Source organism: Spermophilus citellus, assembly GCF_964194105.1.
Source record: "Spermophilus citellus genome assembly, chromosome: 17".
NCBI classification, from domain to species: domain Eukaryota; kingdom Metazoa; phylum Chordata; class Mammalia; order Rodentia; family Sciuridae; genus Spermophilus; species Spermophilus citellus.
In genome coordinates this window covers 25,962,881-25,988,858 of record NC_138199.1, presented here as the reverse complement: position 1 = coordinate 25,988,858, position 25,978 = coordinate 25,962,881, and the positions used below count along the sequence as shown (strand labels likewise).

The 25,978-nt window shown below is 48.9% G+C and overlaps 2 protein-coding genes across 6 annotated transcripts in view; both read right to left on the bottom strand.

Moving 5' to 3' along the window:
- TRPV3 (transient receptor potential cation channel subfamily V member 3) overlaps positions 1-12,004 on the bottom strand; it is a gene marked incomplete at its 5' end in the record, with an annotated part of 28,332 nt that extends 16,328 nt beyond the window's left edge. For both annotated transcript variants that reach the window (XM_081272010.1, XM_081272009.1), the window contains 6 exons: positions 1,534-1,674; positions 3,202-3,378; positions 4,143-4,300; positions 4,967-5,053; positions 5,178-5,282; positions 11,886-12,004. In XM_081272010.1, the coding sequence (XP_081128136.1) occupies positions 1,534-1,674; positions 3,202-3,378; positions 4,143-4,300; positions 4,967-5,053; positions 5,178-5,282; positions 11,886-12,004 (787 nt within the window). The remainder of the gene's footprint in view (positions 1-1,533; positions 1,675-3,201; positions 3,379-4,142; positions 4,301-4,966; positions 5,054-5,177; positions 5,283-11,885) is intronic.
- A 9,463-nt stretch (positions 12,005-21,467) lies between these two features.
- TRPV1 (transient receptor potential cation channel subfamily V member 1) overlaps positions 21,468-25,978 on the bottom strand; it is a 48,116-nt gene continuing 43,605 nt past the window's right edge. For 3 of the 4 annotated variants that reach the window (XM_081272891.1, XM_081272890.1, XM_081272893.1), the window contains 2 exons: positions 25,535-25,661; positions 21,468-22,071 (listed from right to left, as the gene is read on the bottom strand). In XM_081272891.1, the coding sequence (XP_081129017.1) occupies positions 22,005-22,071; positions 25,535-25,661 (194 nt within the window). In that variant the 3' untranslated portion in view covers positions 21,468-22,004. The remainder of the gene's footprint in view (positions 22,072-25,534; positions 25,662-25,978) is intronic. The other variant, XM_081272892.1, reaches the window with a different exon arrangement.

The window sequence follows — 25,978 nt, the reverse complement described above, 5'->3', positions numbered from 1 at the left end:
CTCAGTGAGATTGTCTCTAAATAAAATACAAAATAGGGCTGGGGATGTGGCTCAGTGGTTAAGTGTCCCTGAGAACTGGTACCAAAAAAAAAAAAAAAAAAAACACTCGGCCAGAGTCACTTGAATAGGGACTGCCACAACTTTATACAAAAAGTACCAGTGCAAAAACATCTGCCCCAAACTGTTCAACCTTGGACTGATACCACACTTATTATTAACCACTGTGGCCAAGGATTATTTGCTTCAAAATATCTGACACAATTATCATTAAAACTTCCCCTCCCCTCAACTTCTTTGTGTGTGAGACAGACAGGCAGGCAGACAGACAGACACTCAGGATGGAACCCAAAGGCACTCTACCACTGAACTACATTCCTGGTTCTTTTTATTTTTTTATTTTGAGACGGAGTCTTGCTAAATTGCCCAGGATGGTGTCAAACTTGTAATCCTCCTCCCTCAGCCTCTCACATAGCTGGATTACAGAGGTATACCACTGTGCCCTGCTCAACCTCAGTTCACTATGGCATGCATATCCCCATTGCAAAGCTCTATTATTCCCAAATAAATGTCAGTATTCTTTGGAGAATGTGATTTAAAATATATATATATATATATATATATATATATATATATATATATATATATTGATACATCTAACCCTAATTGCTGTTGGATTTCCCAACTTGTCAGAGATTTTCCTCCTCTTGCTTTTTTTTTTTTTTTTTCATACCAAGGATTCAACCTGGGGGGCACTTAATCACTGAGCCACATCTCCAGCCCTTTTTTTTTTTTTTTTTTTTTTCATTTTGAAACTGAGTCTCACTAAATTGTTGAGGCTGGCTTTGAAGTTGTGATCTTCCTCCTCAGCCTCACCAGCCTCTGAGATTACAGGTGGTTGTGGCTGGCTTCTCTCACTTTGGATGCCCTGTGAGGCTCTGAGCACAGGGGACAGAGACCAGAGTTGGAAGCGAGGACACCTACCTACATAGAGGCCATACTAGCCTGGGGAGGAAGTCACTTCCCTTCTCAGAACCATCTTTCTCCTATGAAACGGGGCTCTTTTCCGTCCCTCTCCCCCCAAGTGTCTGTTCCCCACAAAGGGTTGCTCAGGTGACTGCCTATGTGCCCTCTAATGCCAAGTGATGTCCCGGGGTTTGCAGGCTTTGGGGCTCCACCCTACCTCCCCAGGCCCCTCTTTCTCTGATCCACCCTAGGGGTCCTGCTCAGATGGATCTGTCTCAGCAGCCTCCCAATCAGGCTCTGTCCTCTGGAGCCTGGGACCTGCTACCTGGCTAAAGGGTCTCCAGCCTGCCAGCGCCTCTTGGGGCAGGTACCACCGGGCCAGAGCCAGAGCAGGGGACGCCCCTGCCCCTCCCCTTCCCCTACTTGCCCTCCCCCTTCCTTTCCCCTCCCCCACTGGTCCACAGGTCCACCTCCCTCCTCCCCCTTCCCCTCCCCCTCGGGCTCACCTTTCCCCTCCTCCTCCCTAGGAAGCCACCCCCCAGCCCACGCCGGGCGACAAGCGGCACCTACCGAAGTAGAAGCCTTCGTGCTGGTACTTGGGGTTGAAGAAGACCCCCTTGGCATGGGCGTTGACGTCGGCGCCCGCCGCGATGAGCACCGCGGTGATGTCTCCCTGGCGCCGCTCGATGGCGATGTTCAGCGCCGTCTGCCCTGTGGACAGGCGGGGTCGGGCAGGGGCGCTCAGCGCTGGGACCCAGGGGACCAACCTAACTGATCAGGAATCCCGCAGCCCCATGTGGCGGGGACTGCCTAGAAACACTGAAGGGAGGGCCTCAGAGACATCGTCAGGGGGCAGAATGGTGGGACAAGGATAGTTTCTGGGGCGGCAGGAATAAATTGCTCCTTCTACTCTGCAGAGAGAGAAGCCCACCAGCAGGAGACAACTTCATGAAAGAAGGAAGAGATAAGGGGCATAAGAGGCCGCAGAGAAAGGAGAGGGGTAGGGTTTGTGGCCACTACACAAGGCCTTGATGGAGATACTAATAACTTTAATTTGTCCACCCAATCAAAAAATCTATATTAAATATCTCCAATGTGAGACCCTAAAAGCACCAGAAAATCAACTATGGGGAACGGACTCCATCCCTGCCCTCAAGGGAATCCGCTGCCAGAAGAGTGAAATCTCTACATCCCTGAGGAGGGCACAGAAGGGGACTGAAAAGGGAGAAGAATCAAGACAGTCAAACTTGGTGCACTGATCTGTCTACAGGACTAGCATCAACTCCTTAGTGCCAGGCTAAGAATATTGTATGGCTCACTCAGTTTCTCTCTTTGCTTTGACTACCAACTCAATGTGTAGTTCAACCCTCAGTAGCAGCAATCTTCCTTGAATTTCCTCTCCCCTTTCCTGTAGCTTCTTGTGTGTCACATCCTTGGTGTTTTCTTATATATGACAAAAACCCTTTTGACAATCTGCAGAGCTTAAGTAATAAAATGGTTTTCTTAATAAGAACAGTGAAGGGCCTGAGCTAGACTCCACCTGGAAAAAGCCAAGATGCTCAGTGCCCACTGGCATGTCAGCAAAATGACCAATCAGGAACCAATTGTTTTTGCCACAAGCATCTAACAGGCTGTTGTTTACTGACTCTAAAAACTCAAATGAGCACATATCTTATTGATTATTCACAATGACTTTCCTGGGTAGAGAAATACTATCCCAAATTTGTCTCTATGCACCACCTACAAGGGCAACCACATCACCAAGACCCAAACGGGACAGTTAATAATCATGATGATAATGATACACAGTTGCTTCTCTGGGCCCCTGCTGGGATCTCCAGCCTCCTGTCCATTGCCACATGCCTCGCTCATCCACACTCTGGATCCTTCTCATCATGCAGTCAAGAGCCCCTTTCTCCATCCATGCTAAAGTGGCCTATCTCCAGCCCCTTTCTGTCATATTACCTTTATTTCCATAGATTTCCTGTCTAAAATTACCTTATTTAAAGCAGTGACCTTAATCTGTCTTGTTCACCCAGGTGCCAAAAACAACACCTGGCGCATAGTCAGTACTCACAGTTACTTGTAGAAAGAAGGAAGGGCAAGGGGAGTGCCTGCTGCATGCCCAGCACCATGCTGTGCACTCAGACTTCTAGGTGGCAGCAGTGCCTCTGGTGGCCCTGTGGTCCGGCACCCTGACCTGGGAAACATCTGCACAGCCTCTGGCAGCCAGGATACCTTCATAGGCCTCCTCAGTGTATTCGGCGTTGATGAACCTGTCCAGGATGTCGTTCTCCTCGGCGAAGGCCAGCAGGATCCGCATGATCTCCTTGGTGTTGGGGTTGATGTTTAACAAGGCCTTCATGAGGCAGGTCTTCCCTGTGTCTGAGGCCGTCAGCTTGTGCATGAGGAAGTCTACAGGCAGGGTCACAGATGGAGGCGTGGGCAGGAGGGAACGGAGGCCCTTGACCCTCACAACTCAGAAGCGGGTGTGGGAGCTGCAGCCTCTCGCCTCAAGATCCTGCTCTCCACCCTCTCCCCTGCCTGGCCTCCCTGACCCTGAACTTCCTAGCACTCTTCCTTCTTTACTAGCTTTTCCTTCTCCAGCTCTGGGCTCCTCCTCCCTTCTCCTGCCAAAGAAAGCCCTTTGCTCTTTGACCTCTGCACCTTGTCCCTGGCGAGGGGCAGTCTCACCCACTGCCTGGCTTCCCTCTGTCCGGCTTCCCTCTGTCCACCTCTGTGCTGACACCTTGAAATCTTTATCTCCATCTTCTCCCTCCCTGGAGCCTACAAATAGATCTTATCACCTCCTCTTCCACTTGCTTTTCTCTGGGTCCCCAGACAGCAAGGACCCTACCATCCACCAAGCTACCCAAGTCCAAATGGTGCCACCCTGGACTCTTCTCTTTCCTCAATCCCTATGTCCCCAAGTTCTGACAATTCTCCCAGCCCTCCTTCAGGGTCCCAACACTGTTTGAACAGGAACATGCAGGAGCCAGGCCATGACGTCCACCTGCCTAAACCCTTCCATAGCTCCCCACTGCCCTCAGAGTTGAGTTAAAGGCTGCTATCCCAGTACGCAAGGCTCCTCAAAACCCAGCCCTACAGGAGATGGGGCAGGAATCAAGTGCCAAGTGGCATCCCTAGACCTGCAGCGTCTGCCAGGACCAGGTACTGACCAGACACATCCATGCCGCCGCGGCGCCTCTTGCAAAGCTCCTGCAGCTCCGCCAGCAGCTCCACCAGCTCCTCCACGCAGCCCTCAGACACCGCTGCAAAGATGCGCTTCTTCAGCCGCTTCTTCTTCCGCCTCTGCTCTTCCTTAGCCAGGTTTGCGCTGAGGCCAGAAAATGTTTTCATTTCACCGTGCACACCCCCTCCCCTACCCTGCAATCATCACCCCTTCCCCAACAGAGTTGCTGGACCTTCAAGGACACCTCACAGGCCTGTCACAACACCTGCAAATCATGTGTTTGTGCTTTGGGGCTCCATGTTGCCCCATGAAGCTCCCCTTTCTATCCATATGTGATCGCATTTATCGAAATATGTATCTGGATACACTTAGGAATAATCAGGAAGAATATGTGCCTAACTATTCACAGCAAATTGCCCTGAAATATGGGACTAGGGGAAGGAAAATTTCACTTTCATATTTTGCATTGTTTGAACTTTTCCAATCCATCCTTGTCCCCCTACTCCAAATGGACAGTCCAGGTTATGCACTGATGTCTCTTCTTGTTTGCATGTGTTTTTGCAAAATGCATATTGCTGTTTTCAATGCATGTATTTTAAATTTACTTAAGTGGTCTTGTGCTAAAGTTATTGATCCTCTGTGTATTATTTTATAATGATCGGGTATTATTTTACAATTTATAAAATTTGATATTCCACTTCCCCCACTAAATGTCCTCCATGCCACAACCATGGCCCGTGTCTCCAGACTTATATCCCACCCCTCTTCCCTTGGTAGGCACAGCAGGAGATAGGCAAGGGCCAGACTCACCTTGGACTGTTGGGATTGGATGGAGTCTCTGTCACATCATCCTGTGGAGACTGGGGAGAGTCCATGTCATCACAGTTGCCAGAGATGCTGGAAGTATGGCAGGAGGGATGAGAGAAGGACACTTCTCTCTGTAGCACCCCACAGCCAGGCCAGGCTACATGGCCCAGGGCATGTTGCTGGCCACCCACTGGAGCAAGGGGCCGATACTCACCACTGCCGGATGTTGGAGTCCATGGGCTTGGAGAAGATGGGGGGAGAGGTCTTGGCAACAGTGGGGTTGGGCTCAAACCCTTCTATCTCCAGGAAGAAGTGTGCACTGAGGGGACACCCAAGCAAGGTCATTAGAGATGGGGCATCACCTGTCCATCTGTGCATCCTGCACCCCTTCCATGGAGGGTCCCCCACATTTTAGCCAACTCTGCGTGGCCTGACCTCATCCAGCCCTCACAGCAGCCCTTAGGGCCAGGCACTATCACAGTTCACAGATGAGCCCCTGGGAGGCTCTGGGGTGACCCAACTCAACATGGTCACATGCAGCACTGTGGCAGAGCCTGGATTTGAGACTGAATCTGGGTGACTCCTATTGCTAGAAATGCTAGGTGGATAAACCCCAGAGTCTCTACTGGGGTGGCCCAGTACCTGGGGATCTGCAGCTGCCTTCAGGTTTAGAGGATTTTTCAATGATGAGAACAGGGCACCCAGAGAGCTAGCTTCCCCATGGCCACTCCGCTGCCCTCAGAACTCAGGTCTGAAGTGAGAGACCTGCAAGAGGAGGCCTCTGGACTCCAAGATCCATGCAGGCCTTATGGGCTCTTGAGGGAGGGAGAAAAGGCCAGAGTCACACCGCTGTGCCTCCCTACCCCCATCCCAGGTCTCTTTGTTCAGCAAAGGGTAGATTTTGTTTTGTTTTGTTTTGTTGCCATGACAGAAAACAAGTTGAAAAGGCTGATCTAGAGTAGGGGGGACTTTAGGGCTCAGGGGACAGGGCTGAGACACCTTTTGACTTTTTGATGAGTCAAAAAGGAAAGCCCAGGCAGTGAGGGGAGAGGCAGGGCCTGGGACAGCCTTCTCCTACACTGGCAGAAGAGGCCCCGTGGTTTGGCTGACCCCAAAAAGGACAGATACTGCCACAAGAGAGTCAAGACAGACCCAGTATGTAGCTCCGGGCCTGCCAGAGACCACTGGGCCCCATATCCCAACCGGGCCCCATCTTCAGACACACACACACAAATACAGATGTGTGTGAGCATAGAGACCCTAATCCCACACTCAGAGGTGGTAACAACTAGGATGGTGAGGATCAGGCTGAGGGTGACTTCAGTTGCAGCAACACCCCACCTTGCAGTTGCTGCAGCACATCTGCTAACTGTGTCCAGGTCAGTGGCCTCCCACTGCCAGGCCTCTCTCCAGGCATACGAGGCTCCCAAGAACCTTTGCTTTCTGATGCCTTCCAGCCTCACAAGATCCCAGAAAAGTCCCACTTAGCTGCACTTAGTCAAGTTCAGAAGGAAGGGCAGAAGGGAAGGGATTGTGGCCCCACTCCACAGATGAGATAACTGAGGCTCAGTACAGAGAAGCAGCTCATTAGGGTCACCCCTTCCCCCCAAGAATAGAAACCAAGTTGGCCTGGGAACCTGCTTGCTGTTGTCCGGGCTCTCAGTTCACACCATAATCCACACTGTTCCACTCAGTTCAGCCCTCTGGGCCTGCTTTCAACCCAACCAGCTGCAGAGGTTGGCCACAGAGGGAGGCTGCCCCATATAGCAACTGCCCAGGGTGGGGCAGGCAGGAGGGGCCCAGAACTGGCCTCTAGATAAGCCTAGAAGACTCAGAGCTAATCCAGAGATGGAGCATAAGGGGGGCAGTGGACAGTGTTGGCTGAGACATTGGCCCTCACCTTCTTGGCTCCTGCACATCAGAAGGAATTTTATGACCTGATCCAACAGCAAAGACTTCTTCCAAACAAAGAAGAAAAAGAAAGGAGTAAACCTTTGGCTGGAAACCCAAAGCCTGAGTTCTAGAGGCTCTCTGCCTCTGCCTCCTGTGTGTCCCAGGTGGTCACTTTTCATCACCGAACCAGGTGTCCTCACGTGAATGGATAGTGGTGAGGTCAGATGATTCCTAAGGCCTGCACTCTGGAGCCAGGTCAGCTCTGGGACATGAAAGGCCAACCAGCTTGATTGCCACACCTACGGATCCCTGCAGTGCCCCAGAACTGCCACCCCAAAATGGGTGCCATTCCACTATGGCTCCCTAACCCAAGGGCTACAAACCCATTTGCTGGAGACTCAGCCTCAAATTATCGTGGTTGAGATCTGCCAAATATTCTCCACGTGGAGCTCCAACCCCCACACCCACAAGTTTTCCTCTAAGACAGTTGATCCAGTCTCTCCTGGTTCCCACTCCACCCCACCTGAGCTACTCAGTGGTGCATTTACTTAACAAATATTTATTGACCTACAATATGCTGGGTACTATTCCCAAAGCTGAGGGTACAGTGGTAAGAGGGCAAACTCCCTGCCCTCCCGGGTCTGCTGTTCAGTCCTCCAGGGAGAGAGCAGGGCACAGTGCTTGAGGCCACGGCTTTGCGCTCTGGACCATCCATCATCCTTCAGCTATAAGTTCCTCAGTAGCAGGAACCACAATTGCACCATCCTGATTCCCCAAAATCGTCCTGCATTCTCCAACAGGGGTCCTGTCACTCAGAAGACCCTCGCTGAATGGGTGAGTGGGAGAATAGGTATGAGAGAAAGATAAATGAGTGGAAGACTGGGATTATGGCTCAGTGGTAGAGCACTTGCCTAGCATGTGTGAGGCACTGGGTTCGATTCTCAGCACTGTGTATAAATAAATAAAATAAAGGTCCATTGACAACTAAAAAAAATATTTAAAAAATAAATAAATGAGTGGAAGGAAGAATGGCTGGTTAGAGAGAGGGACAGATGAGTGAATGGATGAGTAATGGCTAGATGACAGAAGAATGGATGGATGGATGGATGGACAGATGGACGGATGGATGGATAATGTAGTCAGGTATGTAGATAGGGTAAATACAATAAATTCAGAGATCTCTGGTCAGAATCAAAAATCAGACAGACCAACACAACCATAAACCATAAATATTAGGAAGTGGAATCCTTCACGTGACTCCTATTTTGCTCTCATTGCCTCTTCTAAGCCTCAGCCCCTTTCCGGGCTTGGACAAGTGACAAGGGGTCCTTTGCCTCTCCTCACCTGCCCTCTCTTCAAGATATTCTCCCAGAGGAGCAGCTGAGGGTGTGTTTTTGTGGCAATGAGTGTTCTTCCTTCTCTGGGGCTCAGCCAGGCCACAGAACCTCCTCTCCCAGCACGATGAGAAAGCTGATCCTGTCTCCAGCCTCACCCCTCCTACCCCAGTGTGGTTTCCTGGCTTTCTCTCTTGAGGGATTCTTAGCCCTGTCCCTTGAGCCCTCAAGTCCAGCCAGCCACAGCTCAACCCTATCTTCAGACTCACCCACACGAGCAGACACGCGTGAGCATGAGAACCACAATTCCACAAGGACAGTCCAGGAAGCCAGATGGTGAGAGCATCTGTCCACCCCAGGCTGAGGGCCCACGGAAGGGGTCAAGGCATCAGCTCACCCTGCAGTGTCCTTGTCGGTGCTAAGTGGCCGTGCTGAGTGGCCATGCTGGGCTCCTCATCTCACCCCTCTCCTTTCCTTTCCGGCTCCTTCATGGTCTCATCCACTTACACAAAAACTACTCACATGCTCACAGATCCCAACCAGGGCTAACATATCATCCCAATGACAGCTTCGGCCTCTGAGGAGGGTAGGGCTGTGGGAGCTCAAGGGAAGCAAAGTTCCTTGCAGCTAAAGACAGGGATGGGATGCTCTACTGGCTCAGGAAAAAGCCCTGGAGGCAGAGAGGGCAGCATGAGAAAAGCGTCCTGGGGAGGAAGGGTAGGGCTGAGTCTTGGGAAGGACATCCCCAGTGGCTGGAGTGCAAGATGTGAGGAAGAGAGTGACAAGAACCCTGCTATGGAGGACCCAATTGTTGGGCAAGGACCTAACTCCTGGGATGGACAGCTGCTAGGCGTGAGGGCCTGCCTACTTGCTTCCGCACCCTACATCCCTCCCACCTTCGTAGGCACATGGCCAGGTCTTGGCCCAGGACATCCTGACTCCTGCCCACTGCCAATGATCCTTGTTTACTCCTACCTTTGGTTCAGGCCAAAGGTCTTCATCTGGGTATTGTTAATTCAGGTGCACAGACAACTCTAAACCATTTCTTCCTGCATTTCTGTTCCTCCCAAGGAATAACTCCAGGACTGCAAGCAAGTCCAGGGCTGGAAAGGAGCTTGTCTGGCCACCTGCATTGTCCCAAGAAATGCCCAGCTTTCCCACAGCCCCCTATGGCCTGCATCTCTGATCCTGGGCACCACCTTGCTCACAGGGAACAGCATGAAGCTCAGGCAAAGCCCCCAGATCCAAAAAATCTCTCCATGCTGTAGACTTCCTGGTCCCTTCAATTCTGTCATTAGTACACAGTTCTCTCCTGTTCAGGGTCGCCCTCTTTCTTTGCATATATTTTTTTCTTTTCCTGTCTACAACCCTAAGTCTTATACTCAGTTCTGCAGGAGATGTCCAGACCTTCACACAAGAGCCCTTGGAGCATCTCTGGGCCACCAGTTCAGGAGACAAAGATCACACCTCATACCCTCGACTGGGCCAAGCAGTCAACCAGTAAGAGCCACACCTAGAGCAGTCCATGCATGGTGAGGGGCTCAAAAAGGCAGACTGACTGATCCTGTGGTGGAGACCCTGGGATTTTTCCAAATTCCTGTCCTCTATCCTTCCTCAAGATTTGAACCTCCCCTCCCCGGGAAAATGAGAGGGGAAGGTGGTCCTTGCCAACGTAGCTCACAGATCTTTCTGCTCTTTCCTGGACAGGCACATCCAAACCCAGGCTGCCCCTCTTGCTCCTGAGATACTTGTCTCATCTCCATCTCCACCCGGTCTCCTCTGCTGAGCTCCAGGATGAAGTCGCCATCTCGATATCCCTCAGACGCCTCTCACTCAGAATTCCACACCTGAACTTGGACCATTCCTTGTGACCTTGAATAATGCATTACACCTTTGGTAACTGGTATAACACATTATTCAAGTCAGGGATGGCCTCACCATCTCTCCAAGTCAACCCACCAGAAGGAGGTGACTCCGGTTCTTTCTCCCTTCCCTCCCCTAGCAGATCCCATGACACTAATACCTCTCTGATCTGTCCTTTCCTCTCCATCCCTGACAACCCAGGCTCACACCTCACCTGGCCTTCCAGACAGCCTCCTTGTGACCTCCCTGGCCCTGCCTCCCCTCCAATCCATCATCCACGTGGGTCACCCAAAGTAATCTTTCCAAAATACAAATCTCACCACACTGTCCCATGGGAAGTCCCTCACTTCTGAACCCTCCTGAGGGTTCCCCACTCCCCTCAGGATTGTCCAAGTTTCTTAACTGACACCCCAAGACCAGCCCCAGTGAGATTCATTGCCCCAAAAATTCCTCTCCCCACTCAGCATTTCAGCTGCACCAAACTTCTTATTGGTCCCCATCCCAGTGTCCCTGTTTCCCTGTCCAGGGTCTAACCTTGGGCCTGATACACAGGACACCTCAATGATTATGTCTTTGAAAAAAAAGCAGAAGGAAAACACCAAGCTTGCCTTAGGCCCAAGAGGAGACCTGGGAAGAGAACAGAGGAGGCAAAGCAAATGGCCATCCTAGGTCTAAGGGAGGCACAGCTGAGGTGGCCTTCTGCTCTAGATTGGCCCATCCAAGAAGCACCAATCCGCTGAGGGATGGAGAGCCTGCCTTGGAAGCAGCTCAGAAGCGGGAAGGCGTGAGCCTAGAGAAGCCCCTGCCCTCTTCCGTCTCCCCAGCTGGGAAGTGGAATGAACCATCCCAGCTCCCGGGAGCCTCACAGAGTAACAACAACAGTGACGATGATGAGGGTAACAAGTTGTTGACTGTGGATACATGCTGAGCACTGGCCTCACACCAGGCACCGTGCTGAGCACTTGGTTGCCATAATCCCAATTAACCATCATCCTCTGAGCTGGTGCCATTGCCAGGGTCCCCATGCAGGGATCCAGCCGTCTTGGTCACAATCTCTGTTTTGCCTGCGACGTGACCCTGGCACGCATCACAAAATTTACGGGACAAATAAATTCCTTAAGGTAGAGAGTCCAGAGTGTTGTGCTAGCCATTAACACCAGGACCGGCACCGAACTGTCATAGGACATGTTAATAATTGAGAAATCCAGGTACATTCATGGCCACCTTTGTCCAGAACAGCTTTAACCCTTTCCTCCAGGCTTGGAGTGCCAGGATCCTCCTGTCTTATGCCTCCCAAGACACACCTCTGTCTGCAAGTCCCCAGTAAATTATACTTGCTATCCAGAATCTGTCTATGGTCTCATAGTACCTTCCACCTTTGGTAGCTGGTTCTCATACATGAAACTGGGTTTTGTTTTTTTTCTTTGTTTACAAAACTTCTTTTACACAGATGTGGTTAGAGAGCTTGATTAACCTGGTCAGGCATACACAAAATGAAAGTCATTGGTGTATGTGAAAAATGTATCTAGTTGAGGGTCCAAACCACCTGGAATTCCCACCCACCTTTTCCATCCTTGTCTCAAAGATGGCTCCAACAGTCCCTCTCCTCCTCCAGGAGCCTTCCTTAGTGTCCCCTGACTCCTCCAGGAGTCATACAGTCACACAGATATCTCCAGCAAAGTATGCAGTGCTGTTCCCCCAGTTATACCTATTCAAACACCAGACCACCATACAATGCTGATGCTCTTAGGTCACAGGAAGCAAAGGTTCCTTAGGGTAGAGCTTCTGTGCCCCACTTGCACAAAAGCCAGGTCCAAGTCTGCCAGTCCTACCTCTTCTTGGTGGGGGTGACTTCTGCCGGTCTCTTCTCTGTCAGGACAACAGGGTTACCACTGGGGCCAGTGGTCCTCCTGCCCACTAGGGGCACCATCTCCTTGGGGTGGGCATGCATGGCTGGAATGCAATCACGAGGCAGATGCTCAGGTTGAGGGGGCATGGAGGAGTTTCGGGGGGCTTCACACCACCATATGGCACCATCCAGCTCCGGTTCACACTCCCTGTCCCCCTAGGACAGAGAGTTCGCTCCCCATTTTCCCAGGCTGCCAGTCCTTCTTAGGAGCAGGGAGACTGTCTCTGCAGTTTCTCCTGTTCCCTGCTTAGGTGGCCTTAAGAGAGCCCAGCAAGGCATCCAGGAAGAGACCACCATGGCCTATAGCCTCTCCTCTAACCACCATATCTAGCCCCTCCAGACTCCAAATAGAATTATGCTTCCCTTAGGATTTGTGTTCAGATCTACGCTTAAGACATTTGACCTTGACAGAGCCAGATTGTCACCTCCGCTTCTCTAGACCCTATGTTCCTAGTAACACAGCCTTGGATTCCTCTGATATTTTAGATTTCTCATCACCCAGCTGGTCTCTGTAGCTGATACACTGATCATCTCTGTTACCCGGCCATGACAGCTGTCTGTCTGCTGGACCCCCCACAGACACTCTTGCTTGGAGGGAGGAATTGAATCCTTTCCCCTGAGGCTGACCCCTCCTCAGTCCAGACCTACTTTACCAATGCTCAGGATTGGCCGGGCACTTTGGTGAGCTCCAAGGGGTGTGGAGATGCTGGGAGGAGGGACTGAGACATATTCCAAAGAGACAGGGAAGGCATCTTGAAGGGAACCCTAAAGGCTGCTGGAAGCAGGGCGATCCCAGCAGCCAGCGCAGCCTGGGCAAAGACTAGGGATCAGGACAGTTCAGAGAGTGGCAAGGAGCTGGTGGGGCTGGAGAACCTGGGGAATCTGTGGAGAATCCCATCAGGCAGGGGCTCGGGAGCAGTGGGACCCAATCGTGAGGACCTCTAGCACCACTTGGGCACCGTGGCTGATCTCAGGGCAGCAGGGAGTAATGGAGGGCTCTGGGGCTACAGGGGCATGGAGATGGTAGATATCAGTAACCTGGGGGCCAGGAGGAGGCTGCTGGGGTAGGGGGGGATGAGGATGAAGAAGGGGCATCTGCCCACATAGGGTAAGATGGATGGGGAGAGGACGGTGTGGACAGGAGGCAGGTCTGCAGTTAAGAAGCCAATCTTGGCTTAAGTCACCTCGGGGGACCTACTGGGATACAGAGAGGAGAAGGGAGGGGTGGATTTCTGTAAGATGAAGCCAGCTGGTGGGATAGAGCCAGAACCACCAGGGTCCTGCCCCAGGTAGGAGAGCTTCCTAGAGGGAGTGTCCAGAGCAGGTTGTCATCAGGCTGGAGGGGCTTTGAAAATGGGATAGTCCCGCTGCCCGCACTAATAGTAAGCAGGTTCAGGGTAGGGGAAGTCATCCTGGGGAGGGCTTTGGCCCTGGAATGCAGGAACTTTGAAGCAGGGAGGTTTCAGGAGGGGCCTTAAGGCCAGCCAGGTGGGCAGCCCATGGAGAGAGCCTCAAGAACACCCAAGTCCCTCCTATATCCAATCACAGCCTGATAAAGACAGGTGGCCTGATTGCCTGTCCCAGCCCCCAAAGACCCATGGACAGATGGGACTAAAAGGCTGGACTGGGCCATGAGGGAAGAAGGATAGAGAATGTCTCTTACCCCTTCCGGGGGGCCTCTGACTTCCCTCCTGAGAAATGGGCTGAATGATCCCCAAGGATCCTTTAACCCTAACCCATGGCACGGATTGCTCCATCCTCTCTCCCCATGAGTGTGGGAAGCCAGGACAGGACAGGGCCAGGACAATCTGAACTGGGCTACAGCAGCTATAATTAGCTCGCTGAGTCACCCCATAAACCCTGTAAGCTCACCTGCTGGCCTCTCTTGCTGCCCTGGCCATCCCTCTGTCTGGGATTCAGCTTCATCACTTGAAAAATGGAATATCACACCCCCAAAGCCCTGACAGTGATTGAAATGACATGGCCTGGCAACCACAGGGAGACCCCTGGGCCCTGTCCCTCCTCAGCACTGAGCCACTTCATCCCATGCTCAACTCCTGTCACACTTCTGCCCCCGAGAACTGCAATCCCAGAGCCCACCAAGGGAAACAGGAGCTTCACCTCTGGCCTTGGACAGCTGTGAAATCATCTCCCTCCTCAGGGTTCCCAAATTCTGGGTTCCTGGGTTCTTTGGAACCTACCTTCTCCCATGGCACAACAGCTAAGAGCTCACTTCTGGGTTTCCCCTCCTGGAGCCCAGGCTCCTTCCTGACTTCCCCAAGGTGTTGAAAATGAGCAGACAAGGCTCAGGCAACCCCTAGGCCCACACCCTAGGCCCCTCGTGTGCCTTGGAGGATACCAGCTTCCCTGGATGGCCAGGACTCACCTGGCGAGGTCCTGGGTGGTGGTGGCAGCTCTTGCCCTGAGATCACCGCATGTCGGGGGCCCAAGGCCCCCCGCTGGGACTGCGGCCAAGGCAGCCAGAGGCTTTCATGGCAGGCACAGGGACTGCTGATGGCTGGAATGAGGCGTCAGAAGCAGAACTGGCTGGGTTACCTGCCCTTGGCGCCAGGCAGGCCACGCCCACCACCCACGTGCTCCACGTGAATCACCCCACGCCCACACAGCAGCCTCACCCACAGGGGAAAAAGCAGGGGAGGCACCTTCTTTGGCACAAGACTGACGTTCTGGTCCCTACCTTCCTGCCTTGTATCTGATGCTTGGCAGGTAGGTCCCATCAAAATTGAGTGGGAATCATAATAGAGAACTTTCTTCCCAAGGATGAGGATGTGGTGTCAAAGAGATCACCGAGGTGGTGGGGCATAATAACCTTCAAGTGTTCTGCCCTGACCCCTGCGGGGGGAGGCTCAGGACTGATGTGGTTGACCCCAGGGTGCCCAGCCCCAAGACTTGCATCTGTCCTTCAAAGTCAGTCCCGGGGAATCAGGTTCCTCAGAGACAGAGGAAGTCCCCATTCAATTATTTCCACTCATTCATCATGAATCTTCAGTCAGACAGCCTCACCCCTTCCTGGCCATATGATCTTGGGAAAGTCATTTCTTCCAAGCTTCAATTTTTTCATCTGGGAAATGTACCTAACCTACTTTGCAAGGTTACTGTGGGGCTTAAATGAGAGAGCAAATAGAAAGGAGTAGAACAAGGCCCAGAGTACAGAAAGAGCAAACTGTGACAGCTATTGTCATGACAGTTTATTCTCCCAGCAACTATTTGGGCCACCTTTCTCTGAGGCCTGAACGTGACAGGAAGATTCTGTGCCCTCCCTCCTGGCCCAGGCCTCTGCTGGGAAGGGGGTGGAGAACAGCTTGAGTCAGGGCTTACACAGCTGCTCCTGCAGGCAAGACGTGGGCAAGACGTGACAGGGACAGAGTGACAGAATCTGCTGATGGTGATGGTGCCGGGACTTTCCCAACTGCTCTCAGGAGACAAACCCCTTAATCCCTCATCACCACAACCTGCCAGGCCTGGGGAGGTGGCTGGAGGCAGGGTCATGCTTTCAGGCCATGAGAGCAGGACCTGCGGCCACTACAGGGCAGAGCGGGCTTGCCACTTTGGGTGAAGAGGGACTGCTTTTGCAGTTTAAGACAAGGGGATCCTGAAGTTCCAGCTTGTGATTTGAAATCTCTTAACTATGCTGAAACTCCACCATCAGAGCCCAACTTTGGGTGAAGCATAGTCCCCGCCACCCCGTTCGTTACTCATGGACCCTCTGCTGACTCAGCCCCTCACCCCTCCTAGCTTGCTCCTGTCTCAGGATCCTGCAGATGAGGCTTTTGCCAAACCTCAGTGTTGACATTTTCCTTGTGTTAGTGCTTATTCTCAGGGACCAGGAGGGAGCTAGTTTAAAAAGGTCCCCACCCAAAGGCATGCACTGTGCCCAGCAAGGAATAAGGCAAGCCCCCTCTGCAGGATCCAGGCCAGCTAACAGAGAAAGAGGCACTGGTCCATGAAAAATCCAGTTGCGCCCCAAATATGTAGTCCACACTTAGTCCCAGTTAATCCCAGGTCATGAGAGTCCATGTGGGAGACCCTGGCAGGGAATCCGGGAGCCAGGAGGGATTCAGAATGGGAGGAGGCAGTCTCCATCCTCAAGGAACTTGTGGGCCATGGGAGACTGGCTGGGGAAGGAACCATGATGTGCCAGACAGGCCATAAGGACCAACAAAGGGGGAGGAAGTCTTCTAATGGGGAGGTGGGGCATAGGTTCCAGGCAGAGGGAGCACTGGGGCTGGGCTTGGAAAGAGGGAGGCATCTACAAGTCAAAAGCTGCATCAGCAGAGGCTCAGAGGCCAGAGGCCCTGGCATGTTCCAGGAACAGCGACAAGCCTGGGGCAACATGTGTTCTCAGTAGGTGACAGACACGGGGCTACAGAGTGAGGTGCAGCCTGCCAAGTGGCCCCAGGCCACGGGGTCAGCCCTGACTCCTTAGTCACACGGGGATACGCTGGCATAGATTTACAGGGCACATGGCCAATGGCCTGGTATAGATGCTGTCTGTCACCTCTGTTGCCAGGCAGGTAGCCGATCTAGCACCTTAAACAAAATGCAGTGCCTCTGCCTGTCAATCTAACTGATGCTTGCCCCACTGCTACTTCTGTCCTGTGTTTGGGGTCTGTCTACACAGCACAGTCACAGGAGTGTACAGCCTGAAGTCCCACCTCTATATACCATGACTGCAGCTCCCATAGAACATTGGGAGCATTGCCTGCCTACCCATGACAGCCACATGCCTGACCACTGGGCTCATTCCCAGGGGCCCCAATGCCTAGGAGCCCTCCACTACCCAGATCCTGGTCCCTTGTAATTGCCAAGAGTGATGCTGTGCTCACCTTTCCTCAGTGACCCAGAATCTCCTCTTCAAGTGGATAGAACATCCAGAACCCAGAGAGGCCACAGATCCAGGAAGGGGTCTTTCAGATTGGCCATATGTATGAAGGAGAACATCAAGGGAGATGGGGCCCAGCCTGGGGTGGGTTGCTGGCAGGGAGAGCAGAAGGGCAGCCTCTGAATATTCCTGCCCTGACCCACCCTCAGAGGTCTGAACAACAGGCAGCTCCTAGATTCTGCCAAGATACCCGAAAGTGAGTCCCCATCCTGCCAGACAGAGGGCAGAGTGGAAGCCCTAGTCAGCAGGGTCTATCTGTAGAAGCCATCCTCCTGCCTGATAAAATGCCCAGGGAGGACACACCAAGATCTGTTCCTCCCTACTCCCCACACCTCCCAAGGCCCCACATAAACCAGGCCCCAGTGACAAGTCCACAGGTTCCATCTCCCCAGGGATAGTGAGAGGGGGAGGTCCTCTGGGTTGGGTATAGGCAGGGAGGGGAAACATATATCTGCCAAAATACTTTTATATTTGCCAAAACCCAGAGAATCTACACCACCAAGGAAAAGCCTAATGGGCTTTGGGTAATAATGATGTGTCAGGAAATGCCTCACTTGGTGCTGTGAGGAAGGAGGCAGAGTCCATTGCCCTTCCCGGGCCTGAACAGACTGATCCTGACCATGATCACAAGAGGATACTTCTACATCTGCATGATAGCCTGACATGGCTGTTCCTGGGCTAGGAGAGCTGTGCCCCAGCCCTGTTCAGGATTCTGGGTGTGGCTCATCTGCTTCCAGGTGCTGGAGGGAGGGACTTGAAGGCAAAGGTAGAGAGCAATAAACTTGAAAAATACTGAGAGTAGATTTTAATGTTGGCACCACAAAAAATGGTAAGCACATGAGACGATACAACAAATATTTAATTTAGCCATTCTACCATGTATAGATATATCAAAAGACCATATAGCAACATAAATATATACAATGTACACTTGCCAATTAAAAATAAATGAATCGGGGCTGGGGAGTGTAGCTCAGAGGTAAAACACATACTTAGCATGCCTGAAGCCCTGGGTTCAATCCCTAGCATAAATGAATAAATAAATAAATAAAATATTTAAAGAATGCAGAATCATAAATCAATAATAACATCGTGTAAAACAAAGATTTTTTGTTTTATTTCATTCTTTTTGCCATTTTGCTGTATGGGAATATTAGCAAAGAAAAAGCCCAGAAATTTTTAAAAAAACATGACCTGAGCAAAAATATAATATACTAAAATGTAAGTACATACAACACATTGGCTACTCCTGTTAGATTAAAAGAAAACATTAAAGAGAGAGAGAAAAAAGAAAAAGACTGTTTATTTCACACTTATTAGAAAGGCCAAAATAAAAAATGATGACATTGAATGCTGGCGAGGATATGGAAAGAGAATTCCCATTTATTGCTAATGGGAATGCATAATGGTCAAGCCTCCTTGTAAGACAATTTGGTGGTTTCTATACAAAACTGAACATGCTCTTACCAAATGACCCAGCAATGGTGCTTTTCCATATTTGCTCAAAGCAGCTGAAAATCTGTGTTCACACAAAAACCTGCATGTGAATGTTTATGCAGCTTTATTCGTAATTGCCAACCCTTGGAAATTGTCTTTTAGGAGATGAGTGGAAAAATACACTGTGATACATCCAGATAATGGAATAACATTCTGTGCCAAAAATAAATGAGCTATCAAGATACAAAGGAAACCACAGTGCATAATACTGGTGAAAGATGACAATCCCAAAAGGCTATATAGTGTGTAATTCCAAGTACATGACATTCTGAGGAAGGTAAAACTATAGAGACAGTAAAAAGATCAGTGGTTTCCAGAGGCTAGGGGAAGGAAGGATGAATTAAAGGAGCACAGAGGATTTTTAGGGCAGTAAAACTATTCTGTGTGATGCTGTAATGGTGAATATTTATTCTTATATATTTGCCAAAACCCAGAGGAAAAGCCTAATGGGCTTTGGATAATAATGATGTGCCCGTATAGGCTCATCAGTTCTAATGCAGGATGTCAATTATAGGGCAGGCTAGGGGGAGGGATGGGGGTACCTGGGAAGTCTGCTCTTCTGCTCAATTTTGCTATGAACCTAAAACTGCTATAAAGATGGTTGATTCATCTAAAAAGAATGAGCCAGATGCAAGTACATCCTTATTTAAATAACCCTAGATTTATACAAAACATTTTAATCATTCATTTTGCAAAGGAATGCCTATAGGATTCCTTCCAGTGTGAGTAAGTCCAATTTGCAGCAATTTGTAGACATCTGACATCTACACATTTTTTGAGACAGGCCTACAGGTAAAAACATCCGGGGCCCTTGCTCTCCCTTCTGACCCGGGCATCAGTCAGCATGCCCCAGGGGCGGCTGACACAGCAGTTTAGACAGAGCTCTGAAGTCAGGTTGCCTGGGTTCAGACCCAGGCAATGCTGTTTATTGGCTGTGTAACCTTACTAATTGTTGGTGCCTTGATTTTCTTATCTATAAAATGGAGCTAATAATATCTTCTTCATGAGCTGTTATGAGGCTTAAAGGGTAACACACACCAAGCACTTTCCTCTGTGCTCCATACAGGCCATCAGTCTCTATTCCTCCTCCACACACACCTCACTTCACCCACAGAGCCTCAGTGGGCAGCCCTCAGACTCCTCTGTGGGGCACCATGTGTGGAGCAGAGGTGACGCTGGAGATCATGGAGGAAGAGCCTCAGTATTTCCTCCAGATTCATCTCTCATGGAGTGTCCAAACCCAGCCCTAGCTAAAGCCATACATCCTTTCCTGAACCAATCAATGTCTATCAATTTCATATCTAAGCAGCTCATTCCACAATCCACAGACATTCACACAACACACCCACATCTAGGACAGATCTCGCTCCTGGATCATTTGTTTAAGTTCTATCCCATAAAGGAAGACAACAGGGGAACGCTTCCTGCTTCAAATATAAGCCTGTTGCTCTGCCACTGCAATTTATTTTAAAACTGATTTTTCCCTTCCTCTCCTCCATCTCCTCCTCCTTAATCATGGAGGAAGAAAGATGAAGTTTCCTCCCCTCCTAGGCCAAGTTATCTGTCCTTCAGCTCACAACCCATGCACCACAGACGGCAAGAGTGAAGGAATGTGTATTTCAGTGCTGGCACCAGCAGGTCTGAAAAAAACAGACTAAATCAAGTCTATAAATGAATTATGATTCCCAACAGGGCACAGCTGGAATGTAGCCTTGTATCCCTTTGGTAAAATCCCCATGTCCCCTGACAGTTCGAATCACAGCCTCTGGGACAGGAGTGCCCTGTGTTTCTTCTTTGCCAGGAAAGCAATGAAACTTCTTTTTCCTTTTTATCAAACCCTCATCCTCATTATTAGATAGGCACTGGGGACAAGACCAAGCTTTCAGTATCAGGAAGAGTTAGCAAACTTCATTATAAAGGGCCATATAACAAACTCATAAAGGATTTATGAGTCTCTCAGTCTCTGGCAAATACTCAATTCTGCATTTTTTGACAAATGCAGTCATAGATAGTATATAAATGAATGGGTAAAGTGTTCCAGTGAAAACTTATTCATAAAACAGATGCAGGCAATAGCTAAACTATGGAAGCAACTTAGGTGTCCTTCGATAGGTGAGTGAATAAAGAAAATGTGGTCTATATATTCAATGGAATAATATTTAGCTCTAAAGAAGAATAAAATATGGCATTTTCCAGTAAATGGATGGATTGGAGAATATCATGCTAAACAAAATAATCCAATCCCCAAAACCAAAGGCCAAATGTTTTCTCTAATATGCAGATGCTAATTCACAACAAGGCGGGGGGCACTAGAGAAAAATAAAGTTACCTTAGATTAGGTAGAGGGAAATGAAGGGAGGGGAGGGAGGAGGTTTTGGGAATAGGAAAGATAATAGAATGAAACAGACTTATTAATATATATATGTATATGACTACAATATGATTCTACAACATGTGCACTCAGAAAAATGAGAAATTATATCCCATCTATGTATGATATATCAAAATACATAAATGCATTCTGCTGTCATGTATGACTAATGAAAACAAATTTAAAATTAAAAAAAAAAAAAACAGGTGCAGGGCAGATCTGGCCCATGGACCATAGTTTGCTGACTATAGTGTTTGTGAGGTAACATCCTTGCCCATGAGTAACAACTAAAGAAAGACAGAGACTCCTGCCGTATGGGGTAGTACACACACATACACACACACACACACACACACACACACACACACATGCATATTACACAAACAGACTACACAGAGCCATCTACTGTGCCGGTCCGACACTGGCACAAAGTTCACACTTGTTATAACACGTATGTGTGTATATATATGTATTTATTTATTTGATGGATGACAAAATGGATGGGGTGGAAGCATTTAGCATTGCAGGGGTGCAGGACTGTGATCATTGGAAACTTCCCTCCATGTGTCCCTTGGAACATGGTTCTGGGCTTTTATCTGAACAACAATAGAGCTAATATTTGGGGGACTTTGATATTTCACCCTAAAAAATAAAGACACTCTTGGGACAATCTCATTCTGCTGGAGTTAGGAATGGGAGAAGCATTCCCCACCTTCTCTGGGGATCAAAGGGTGAGATACCAACACAATACAGAGAGTAAGAGCTTCAGCTTTCATCATCGCAGGAAATGTTCTGTTCTCATCAAAGGTGTTTTTCTGGACTCCATTTACTCCCAGTAACATAGAGATCAAAGGCAGCAAGGGTCCAAGCTATGTCCAAGTAGAGACTTACCCTTCACACTGTTTAATGAAGTCAGTGAGAAGTTGAAAGGCAGATGGCTTCCTGTTTGAAGATTCACCTGGGACAGCGGTGGGTGGATGCATGTCTCTCCCCACAGACCCAACCACACTTCCCACAGCAGGTCCAGTGCAGTCCTAGGAATGTGCCTGAGCAGGCCCTGAGAGGGTCATGCTGCTGACAGGGCACTGGTGTTCCCTGAACAGCCCCTCCGTGGCAGTGGGGCATCAAAAGGCCCAGCATGGAGAGCACCCCAGGTGAGGGTCCCTCACTTCTCCCCTGGAGCCATGGAATCCTTGAAGACCTCAGCATCCTCTGGCTTAAGGGATCCTGCAAAGTGCTTCAGATGAACTTCCTCGGGCTGTGCATGGTGCCTATCTCGAGTGCTTGCATCCCTTAAAAGGGGAACCAGGGCAAAGTTCCTCCAGTTTCTCCCTGAAACTAAAGGATAAAACATCATTGCTACCTTGCATACAGCAAGACAAACACACATTCACTTTGTGGCCTCACTAATCTCCAAATAGAAGGAGGTCTGGGCATGCTGGTGCTTCCTGTGGTTCCTGGATCAGTGCAGTTTTCTCTTCCCTCAGCTGCTCAAGGAGCCTCGTGCATTTGGACAAGTAAGGACCACATGAGAATCCACCCAGGGAGACTCTGCCAGCTTCCATTTATTCCCTGCCACGGTGGGGGAGAGAGGAGGCACCCAAAGAGCAACACGGGGGCTGCCCCATGAGTGGCTCCACACCAGGTCAGCTCTACAGTAATGAACACCAACCAAAGGATCGGGATTTAGGGTCCAGGACTCACAGGGCTTAGAAGATTAGGAACTATGCTGAGGAAAACATGGTAACATTGGGCCTCAAATGGGGATCTCAAATATGGTCTGAAATCCCAGAGAGCTCCTGAGGAAGACCCAGTTGTAACCCAGATGGCCACGTCTAGCCTCTGATCACCTCAGAGGAATGACAGCCAAGAAGGTAGGTTGTATGTTTTCTCCTTTCATTTGCTAGAGCCCTGATTAACCAAGCCCTCTTATTGGCCACCTGGAGTCTCACCTCTCTGGAAAACCAGCCTGAACTCACACATCTCAGCCTCAGGCCACGATGCAGGCCCTGTGCTAGTATCCAACACTGACCACAGCTCAGAGGCATCAGGCTGCCAGAGGCTAGTCCCACTGTGACTACTCCAACTGAAGTTTCCAGACCCTCAGGCTGACACTGGCCTGCCGCCCCAGTCTGATCCCAGCACCAACTGCTGATGAAGGATTCTTCAGGGAACCCAGGCATAGAAGCAGGAGGTACATTGTGAGATAGCCAGGTGCCATGGGGATACCATGGCTTGGTGGTGGGGACACCCAGCCTCAGCACTATTAGCCTAACCCCAGTTCCAGGTCCCTCAGAAGACAAATGGGCCTTCCAATGTTGCTTACCACATTTCTGATGCTAAGACCCTTCACATGTTTCCCTAACTTTTCTACTGGCCCTTCCCTCCTGCATTCCCTCACTCTTTCCTATTGCACACACTGTTTGGTGGGGAAAGAATCCTATTATCTGAAATAGTTGGCTATTCTCCTATTACAAAGTAGGAAGCAAAATCCTCAAGAAATATTCCCTAATTAATTTTAAGTGCAAAATTAGGGAAAATTAACCTCCCCCACATCTCTTCTCTAATTAATAAAGATGTGTGCATCCCTGCCACAGGGTCAATGTCTTTATTAATATCACAGTGAATGTGCAATGTTGTAAACAGCCAACAATGTCATGCAAACACAATAAAAATCATCTGCAAGTTGAAATGCTGCATCTTCTAAAAGATGTGGATTTCATGAAATCAATGAGAGTGATATTAAAAACTGCTCAAATCACATGCAAAACCATCTTCAAATAGCTCCCCAGCAAAATTAGTTCAGCTAACAAATGAAGAAGAGATAATCATCCTAAGTGTTAGGATGTGACACAGGAAGTCCTTCCAATTAGACTCATAGGAACTTCACAGGACTATAGGAGACCTGTGGGAAAACTGATGAAGCACTTGAGTAGTTTTCCAAAAACAAGCTTTTCTTGAAATAGTTCTCTACTTCCAACTATAATGCAGCATCTAGTACCAGATTAGCCATCCTGCTGTAGACAACTATAAAACTGGGCAAATACATCCTGCAAAGGTGTTTGAGCTCGGACAACAGTCAGTGAAAACCTGTGAACCTCGAGAGAAGTGAAATTCACAGGCAAGCACTACCATCACCATGACTATCTGCTTAGAGACAATTTCCCCATTTACAGTGCAGTGAACAGCAATCCCAGCAGAACATGGAACTACCCCTGAGCTGAGGAAGAAGAAATAGGAGTTTGGGGCCACTGAATCAGGTAGACTCCAGGGGGTAGGCACAGGAGAAGAGGAAGAAGGAGTTATGGGGTGGAAGCTCAGAAGGCTTTGAGGTGGCTGGTTCCCCAAAAGTCCTTGGCTGAGATCTGGGCTGTGCTTGCTCATGAGCCTTACTAGAGAGTGGCAGCTTATGGGGTTGAAAGTGAAGCAGAAGTTGGGCACACACCTTAATCCCAGTCATTTGGAAGGCTGAGGCAGGAGGATCACAAGTTTAAGGCCAATCTCAGCAACTTAGCAAGGCTCTGATTCAAAATACAAAATAAAAAGGACTGGAGGTATAGCTCATGGGTAAAGTGCCCTGACTTCAATTCCCAGTACAAGGAGGTGGGGGATAGACAGAGATATTAAAGGCTGAGCAATCCTGGGGAGATATTGCCTAATACCAGGGGAGCCCAACCAGAGCAGAGAGGTCTCCTTACCTTCCTTTAAATACTCTGAGTATCAAGTGAAGACACAAGACAGTTTCCATTTAAAAGTAATGGCCATGATCTAGACTGAGCCTACTCAAGATCCATACTAACAAAATCTAAAATCAAGCTTTAACAAGATCCTCAGTGGAGACAAATTTCAGAGGTTGAGTCCTACAAGTTCAATGGGCTTAGAATATACTTTGGGATTTTCACAAGAATATACTTTGGGATTTCCACAGATCTGCCATACCAACATTTAAAATTAAGCCTACACAAATTCAAGGTGATTCCTTAGGAACTGAACCACTAACTGAATAAAAATTCAATATTCTTTAAATGAAGGTAATAGAATCTGGAGTTTGTATAGTATATTATCTACAATGTCCAGTGTACAATTTTTAAATATAAAGTATAAAGAGATGGGGGAGATGGAGAGTGGAGGGGGTGGGGAAGGAAGAGGAAGAAAAAATGTAGCCAGCCCATAGTCAGGAAAAATAGCAGTTAAAAGAAACTTACCCCAAGATAACTCAGATATTGGATTTTGCAGACAGAATTTTTAAAGAAGCTACTATAAATATGTTAAAAGAACTAAAGGGAAATATAGTTTTAATGAGGGAATAGCTAGGGAATCTCAGCAGAAAAATGAGAAATATTTTTAAAAAATAGAAATTCTAAAACCAAAAAGCCCATTACTTGAAATACGGAATTCACTAGATGACATTAAATGCAATTTGGAGATGGCTATGGAAAGGGACATTAAATGTGAACATGGATCAAAATAAATTATTAAATATGAGAAACAAAGAGGAAAAATGAGTAATAATAAATAAAGCCTCAGACCTATAGGACAATAGCACATGGTCTAATACACATGTCATTGGAGTCCCAAAAAGAAAAGATAAGGAGAGTCAAGCAATGTGTGTAGTTTCTCAGATTTAATTAAACATATTGATGTACAGATCCAATAATCTCAATAAACCCTAAGCAGGAAAAAAAGAAAAACAGAGAAAATCATACTTACGTATACCTTAGTAAAACTGCTGAAAACTAAAGATAAAGAAAATAATTTAAAAGCAGTGGGGGGTAGGGAGCAGGAGGGACATACTACATACCCGAGAACACAATCAAATAATGATGACTTCTCCCAGAAGGCAAGGCAAGTGAAGAAACAAAGTGTTGAGATAAAAAAATAAAAATAAAAACCTGTTAACCCAGACTTCCATATCCAGTGAAATAAACCTGAGGATGAAATAGACATTCTCAGGTAAACAAAAGCTGACAGAAAACAAATCTACACTGACAGAAATTAGACAGTTCCCTAGGTTGGGGAAGGTGAAATAGACTACCCAGAAGGTAGTCCTTGAATTTGAAATTGAAGGGACTTCAGGGTGCTTTCTGGCATGATGGGAAGGCTCTATATCTGGAGTAGGGTGGTGGTCGACTAAGTGTGCATGTGCGTTTGTCAAAACTTACAAAACTGTACATTTAAAATGTGCACATTTTAAGCTGGGTGCAGTGGCCCACCTGTATAACTACAACTCAAACTTTGTTCTATA